Source organism: Macrosteles quadrilineatus, unplaced genomic scaffold (genome assembly GCF_028750875.1).
Source record: "Macrosteles quadrilineatus isolate MER2022 unplaced genomic scaffold, UCM_ALF_1.0 Scaffold_7__1_contigs__length_78375512, whole genome shotgun sequence".
Taxonomy (NCBI): Eukaryota; Metazoa; Arthropoda; class Insecta; order Hemiptera; family Cicadellidae; genus Macrosteles; species Macrosteles quadrilineatus.
Window position 1 is genome coordinate 49,623,442 of NW_026542600.1, and position 8,291 is coordinate 49,631,732.

Sequence of the window (8,291 nt, forward strand, 5' to 3'; positions counted from 1 at the left end):
AAAGTGTAATTTCATTTCAAAACACATACATTCGAGATGATTATTTTATTCTGTTCTAGGTATTAGGAAAGCATACTAACAGAAAAGTTATATCTTTTATCTTACAAGATTAATCGTATTATTGTTACTATGGTGGTTTTGAAAACCCTAAGACATCCATATAGATTGTCATACTTGATTGTCATAAAGATATTGTCATAAAGAATTTTTATTTGGATATGATGATGATCTAATACGACATGATATTTAATATATTTACAAGGTAGCACTCCATAAAATACAAAAATAAAATTACTTTTTTCGTTTTGGAACTGTAAGTATACATTAGGAATTGTTATTCTGCAACAGAGTGTTTTTTACTTTGAACTGCCAGTACGTTGGCAACGCTGAAGAGCAAACGCAGCTGACCCTTTGAGGTTTGCCCCGGCCCCACCCCACAGCCGTTCCCTTTTTTTAACTTCAAAAGCCTTAACTGTCAACTGTCATGTCCCTGACTGAAAACAAAAACAACAGTGAAAACGAAAATCAAACCATTGTGTTTGTGTTGTGTGTGCGTGCAGTTGCAGTGGTGCACAGTGACTTTGAGTGTTGAGTTCATTTTGATTTGTGCTGTTAGCTTACTGACCAATACCCGGCATGTTTGATTTTTAATAAGTTTTTTTTATTTGCAATCATACTTAAATCGAAAACAGTCAACAAAATGTTCAGTTTCTCTTCATTTTTTATAGGTTTGTATTTTCTTTGTATTGCAAACTGTTGTTCAGGACTTTTTCACATATACCCGAAGATAAATGATTACCCAATTCAAGGTGGGTTTGGGGATGATCCCGGACTCCCCCTCATCCTAACTCCACTCATAAAAGCAAAAAAAATTCAAGAAGCTCGTGTGGCATGCAAAATGACACCAATGAAAAGCAACATTTCTAGTTATGCAGGATTTTTTACTGTTGATCCAGCTTATAATTCAAATATGTTTTTTTGGTTTTTTCCTGCTTACCAGAATAATGCTTCTGCTCCAGTTATACTTTGGCTTCAAGGTGGTCCAGGTGCGACATCACTGTATGGACTCTTTGCCGAACATGGACCATTTTCAGTGAAAAGGAAACATGGACTGAAGCTGCGTGAATATACTTGGACTCACGATCATAATGTGATCTATATTGATAATCCTGTGGGTACTGGATTTAGTTTTACAAATGCCGATGGCTATGTTAAAAACGAGGCTGAAGTTGGTAAGCATCTCTATTCAGCTTTATATCAGTTTTTTACACTTTTCCCAGAATACCAAAAGAATGACTTTTTTGTCACAGGGGAATCTTATGCTGGGAAGTATGTACCATCTACTGCTTACGCAATTCACAATCTAAATAAACAAGCGGAAATCAAAATAAATCTTAAAGGAGTGGCTATTGGCAATGGTTTATGTGACCCCGAACACATGATGCAGTATGGTAACTATTTGTACCAGATCGGATTGCTTGATAGCAATGGTAGAAATTTGTTTCTTAAAAAAGAACAAGAGATTGTAAAAAGCATTCAGCAAAAGAATTGGAAATCTGCCTTCAATCAATTTGATGCTCTGTTAAACGGCGATCTCACCAATGGAACATCAATTTTCAAAACTTTGACTGGTTTTTCATTTTATTTCAACTATCTCTACAATCAAGACTATAGCACTTATGGAGATATGGGGAGATTCCTTTCTAATGTAAATATCAGGAAAAACCTCCATGTTGGAAATGCCACCTTTCATGTTGAAGCGGTTGATGTTGAAAAAAATCTTATCGAAGATATCATGCAATCTGTAAAACCTACAATCGAATTTCTTTTGAATGCCAATTACCGGGTGCTTATATACAACGGACAGTTGGATATAATTGTTGCTTTTCCTCTGACTGAAAATTTTGTGGATGCCCTAAACTGGAATGGTGCCCAGGATTATAAAGTCGCCCAAAGAAAACAATGGTTTGTTGGAAAAGAACTTGCTGGTTATTCAAGAGTAGCAAGAAATTTGAATGTGGTTCTTGTTAGAAATGCTGGTCATATGGTACCGATGGACCAACCTAAGTGGAGTGTAGATTTGATCTCCAGATTCACCAGAGGCAAACCCTTTTCAGTAAGTTGAACTGTTATACGTGCAGAGCTCATTTTCATATTGTAGTTTTAAAATTTGTAGGTATACAAACTGTACATTCCGTACATAGTTTAATCTTTTTATAAGTGCCATAAAATTAACTAATCTTTGGTTTGCAGATTTTAAAAATATTTTTAGCAATTTTTTTTAAATGAGATACTGTACATTTATAGTCTTCATGTAACTCACAAAATCTTAATGAAACATAATTGTATGAGTAAGGATTCAATTTGCATATTTCGCTTGAGATGTGTTTCGAATTATTAATGTTATTATTTTTAGACTTAATTGACAAAAATTCTTTCTCTAATATGTTGGATTTCTCGTCAAATTGTAAACTATTATGATAAGTTTTTGGAGTCTTTATATTTTGCATGAATTCTAGTTGAACTTCTTATGTAGCCTATTCCTGAATTCATTAGTTGTATTTATTATTTAGCCTACTCCTGAATTCATTAAATAGGTGTAGTTAATTGTGATTATTGTCTTACAGTTTTTGTTTATTTTGACATCCAGTTAGATTTTTTTTTTTTAGGAAATGCAAGCTAAATGTAATAGGTAACCCTAGCCTAACTGAAAATATCTAGGAAAACATTACATTTTCCTTCCACTGGGGCAAAATATACTTCTCCCCATGAGTTATTTCATTTCTGAAAAGTGGACAATGTTTTCTGGAGAAAATATATACATACTTCCTGATTTTACATCTTGTGTGTTTGTACTTTTATTGGATTTAGATTATTGAAAGATACTTGTCCATCATGATCTGACAAGCAGGTTTACTATGCCTTATATTGAAATATTATCGTTTTCTGTATTTTTTATAAACAAATTATCTGTGGTTCATTTGGAATTTTCAGTTGTTCTATTTGGAAATGTAACCAAATATCTTATATTACGGCTTTTTAACATATATTATAAACATTTGTGCTTATCATAATTTGTATAATCAATGTTTATGTCTCCTCCAATAGGCTGTGTATTTCTTGTTAAAAAATAAAAGTACCTACTTAATTTGTCTTAAAAATGTTATAATCAGAACCAACTAAAGGATCTATTAAGAATGTTAATGTATATTTTACATATAGGTACTATCAAACTGTTTTTCTTCTATTAGTCCATCTGAAAAAAATTATGTTTTTGTATATTCCAGATTCAAACATGTAAAAAAATTTCAGTAGTTTTAGAAAACCTTTTGGAAAATAAAATACATATATTTTGGTAAAAAATAACTATTCTTTTAATTACAACCTGATCATAATTTTGGACAGATGCAGGCCCACATTTATAAACGGGCAGACTGGGCATATGCCCAGGGGCGCCGGAGGTTTGGGGGCGCCCACCGGCTGCCCCTCAACCACCGCCTGCCTGCACTAGGAAAAAAGGGGGCACTGCTTTTGGGTTTGCCCAGGGCTCCACCCTTAACGCGACCGTGGACAGATGCCACTTAGGTGCCTACTGTTACTTTCAGCTAAATTTGAATAGAACATGAGTGCAGAATGGGATTGAACGAACTGTGTAAATTTGTTTACTGATTAATATCAGTTTTTTTAGCCACAACCATTTAGGAAAAGAACAATAATTGAGGACTGATGGGCCAGTATTGAACCAACAAAAGGATAATTACTTTTTCTCAGACTGAACTGGCGACCTTTAGAATGTCAGATTATCACCATAGGCCGCACTTGCTGCCCAGCATCAAATTATTTTTATACAAGAAGTTTTTAACTTACCAGGCCTAAGCCTATTTGTACTTGCTACAGTATTATAATTGTGTGTATAAAAAACCATATAAGTATTAAACTTCTGTTTTTAAACTTTCTTACAACCTTTGAACTTCCATTTATACCCCTGTTTTGACGATATGCCCATTCAGTGATGTGGGTTAGGAAAATACCCAGTGGGTAGGGTATTTATAAATGGCTATTTACTCAGATATTTAGCCCTGGCCTGAGTAACCGAAAAGTATCTAGGCTAGTCATTTATAAAAGTTAAGAAACAATAAAAGTTACATAGTTTATTGGATTTGTCATGTGAAAAACTAAGTTGGGCTTTTTCAAATTTTTACCCTTAAAACATGGAAATTCCTAACTTTCATCACAGCCATTGTGTAGAGCCCTTTAAAAAATAAAAAATGTAAATTGAAGTATATCTGTACAATAGGTTACCAAGAAAATGAGAAAAAACTGTAACTTACATTTAAAACTCTTATGGAGATAAAGAAAGCGGTTGAAGTTAACTTGGATTTATCTTCAGGGTTAGGCGAAAGTCTGGAACCCCCCAGTTAACTTTTTAATGCGTTGCAGTAGGAAAACCAAACTCGGCACATATTTACAACATAAGAAATTGGACTTTTTCATCAAAGTTATAACTTTGCCCCAGCCCCCAAAATGGGGTATTTGGGGGCAGCCCCAAATTTTGAAATGTAAACACCTATCATGTGACCCTTCATTTTAAAGGGTTTATCAAGATAAATTGAATGGCGCAAAACTTTATAACGTGTGGCAGTGGGAAAACCAAACTCGGCACATGTATCCAACATAAAAAAGTGCACTTTTTCATTAAAGTTAGAACTTATACCGGCCCCCAAAATGGGGTGTTTTGGGGGCAGCCCCAAATTTTCAAATGTAAACACCTATTTTAAAGGGTTTCTCAAGACAAATTAAATGGCCCAAACTAGAGGTCAATATCGCACCCCTAATCAAAATGGCAGTCATTTTGAAATATCCCCTATTAACTTTTTAACAGGTTAGAGCAGGAAAACTAAACTCAGCATACCTTTATAAAAAAAGAGAATTCACCTTTTGGTCAGTATTAAAATATTAATTTTTTAAGTTATCTGGGGGTGTCCAGACTTTATCTGGCTTGCTCATCTTAAATAATTAAAATGGCTGCCATTTTGATTAGGGGTGCGATATTGACCTCTAGTTTTGGCCATTTAATTTGTCTTGAGAAACCCTTTAAAATGAGGGGCACAAGATAGGCGTTTACATTTGAAAATTTGGGACTGCCCCCAAAATACCCCATTTTGGGGGCTGGGGCAAAGTTGTAACTTTGATGGAAAAGTGCAATTTCTTTTGTTGTAAATATGTGCCGAGTTTGGTTTTCCTACTGCAACGCATTAAAAAGTTAACTGGGGGGTTCCAGACTTTTGCCTAACCCTGAAGATAAATCTAAGTTAACTTCAACCGCTTTCTTTATCTCCATAAGAATAACATAAGAGTTTTAAATGTAAGTTACAGTTTTTTCTTATTTTCTTGGTAACCGATTGTACAGATATACTTCAATTTACATTTTTTATTTTTTAAAGGGCTCTACACAATGGCTGTGATGAAAGTTAGGAATTTCCATGTTTTAAGGGTAAAAATTTGTTAGCAAAGTTGTAACTTTGATGAAAAAGTGCAATTTCTTATGTTGTAAATATGTACCGAGTTTGGTTTTCCTACTGCAACGCGTTAAAAAGTTAACTGGGGGGTTCCAGACTTTTGCCTAACTCTGTATATATATTTTTTTTACAATTTGGCAAATTATTTATTAAATATGACACTAACATTATTTAAAAAAAAAAACACTTTTCCCTGCTCCATTGCAGCAAAACTAAGTACCCATTAAATATAATGTTATCTGAGTGGGAAATAACTATGACTTGTTTATGGTAATATTTACTTAAAAATCCAATCAGACAAAATTAAATTCACTCAGCCTACAGGTTTGCAGTGGCGTGGGTATTTTTTGTATGTACAATACATCTGAAGCATATGAGGATTTTACAACTATACTCTAGCATTCTAAGCAAATCTGAGTAAATTTGTAGTACCATGATGGTTATATAAAGGAAGTAAATTAACGATAAAATATATCCTTATCAATGTCTTGTCTATGGCCTCTGTTCTGGGGTGTGCTTTGATAACACCAGTGGTCTAATAATGATATACAGTGAGTGTATTTGTTACAGAGATATTTGGGTGAATTCCCAAACAAGTATGAGGCAAACAGCTTAGAAAGATACAGATAGAACAGATAGATACAGATTTAGAACTATACAGTTAGGGACCTGGGACATTTTAAATCCAGATTCAGACTTTTCCAGATATATTTGGTGATTTACTTCCATTTCACGTGGTAGTGTTAATTATACCCAGATTGATCTTAGAATGCTGGAGGGACAACAAACTTGAAAAGCTAAACCTTCCATGTCTGTGGAAGTAATTTTAATAACTTGTGTTTTTATAGTAAAATTGAGAAAAATTAATTCAAATACCTTGGTATTGTTTTCGATTCAAAGATAAAGTGGTCGTAACACATGGAAAATAAATGAAGTAAATATATTTATGTGTGCATTTAAACAACTTAATGATATTCTCGAAGGGGGAGAAATTAAAATCACATTCTGTGTATATTCAACTATTGTTATCATTTGGAATGATTACTTTTGGTGGTGCTTGCAAAACTGTCCTGCTGCCTCTTTTTTAGTGCAGAAAACAATACTAAAAGTTGCTTTTAAAAACATTTGAGAAATTAAACTTATAACCTTTTTGTGGAATCAAGAGTTTTGAGAATTTCGCAGTTTTCAAAATTTATTTAATTACAAATATAGGCTACACAAATTTTGGTACCCTTGGAAAAAAAACTCATTCACACAAAAAGAGCTTCTCTCAAAACGTTGGTATAGTTCCACTTTATAAAATCATTTTCACAAACAAACTGCTATCATTTAACCTAAATTATCTATCTAATATGTGACATGTACTAAAATGTTGACATTCTAAATTTTCCATCTCTTTTATTTATTAAGTGTATTTGAGTGGCTTTTAGAATTGGGTTCAGAGGATACCCAGGCTGTTATCACTTTGGGCCAACCTGACTGTTGACCCTACACTACAACAAACAATCACTGATAAACCACCTTCAATGACTGAATAATACAATTGTTATATATTCAATGTTAATACACTACTCAGCTCCTCTCAACCCTAAATCTTTCTCATGATTTTTATGAACCAATTCAGTAAATGTTTGTTTACAGTTCCAAGCAAGACAAAATGATATCCAACAAACCATGAGATATGTATGTGTATGTATTATATATATATATATGTGTGTGTGTGTGTATATATATAGTATAGTATATATATAGTATAATATATATATATAGTATAGTATATATATATATATATACTCCCCGTGCTTTAAAATTGGGAGGGGACACGGAAGAGAAAAAATTGGTTCTTCAAGTTCATCGTATGAAATAGTCACAAATCCATCATCAATTTAGAAACAAAATTCAGCTGAACCGCCTTAATTTGATATACTGGTAAGTATTTTTTTTTATTCAGGTAAGTGGTGAAAATGTATTAGTCTACCTAGTGTGAAATGACTAGCACTGACACACTTATCACTACATGGTTCAATTTTAAAAGTTATGATTAACATACTTAAAGTAAATTAATTTGAAAAACCTTCCTATATTACAATTAGTTGGTGAAAAAAATCATACAACAGGGCACTGTCATGAAGAAACAAATCATTTAGGCTAGTAGACATCGAAGTATCATATATTTTACCAAAATTATTCTATCATCCCTGTAGCTAATTATCAAATTTCGCAAGAAAGCAAAAAGAAAATTTATACAAAACTGTTACCAATGTTGCCGTTCTACGTCTTGTGTGTGGTGTCAAGAATGAAGAATTCAGTAATATTATCTCAAAACTTACTTTTTGATACCACACAAAGACAGTAGAATAAAATCATTTGTAGACTCGTCTCAACGAGCATTCATTTAATGGTAATTCATATTGATTTTGGAAAGTATCAGACTATTTTGATATTGGATATACACTTGTATCGACATATTTGCATAAAAAATAACTCTTCAAATGTGATAATTCCTGATAAAAACCAGTATCGGAAATTGGACATTTATTGAATCTACCTCTATATCGATTACAGATGATAAAAAGGTCTTTAGACAAAAACACCCTTTTATTGCCACCACTACAAAGGGAGCAAGGTCTGCCGCAACTGGGGGACAGTGTCTGTCTGTGTCGTCACCTACACTCGCTGCCTTAGCTTTTACCACAGTGTGTGGTACTTGAAACAAACACAGTATGACCTATACTTTTCCATCAGAATCGGTAGAACAGGAACCCAGGAAAA

General features: G+C 33.3%; 1 protein-coding gene across 1 annotated transcript; it reads left to right on the forward strand.

Moving 5' to 3' along the window:
• The first annotated feature begins 491 nt into the window (after positions 1–491).
• LOC128998527 (venom serine carboxypeptidase-like) lies at positions 492–3,316 on the forward strand. The gene has a single exon (XM_054424699.1). It carries the CDS (start codon positions 701–703, stop codon positions 2,123–2,125), a length of 1,425 nt encoding a protein of 474 aa, XP_054280674.1. The 5' UTR covers positions 492–700; the 3' UTR covers positions 2,126–3,316.
• The last annotated feature ends 4,975 nt before the right edge of the window (positions 3,317–8,291 follow it).

Coding starts and splice junctions, on each gene's coding strand:
- LOC128998527 (XM_054424699.1), top strand. CDS start 701: ATGTTCAGTTTCTCTTCATTTTTTATAGGTTTGTATTTTCTTTGTATT.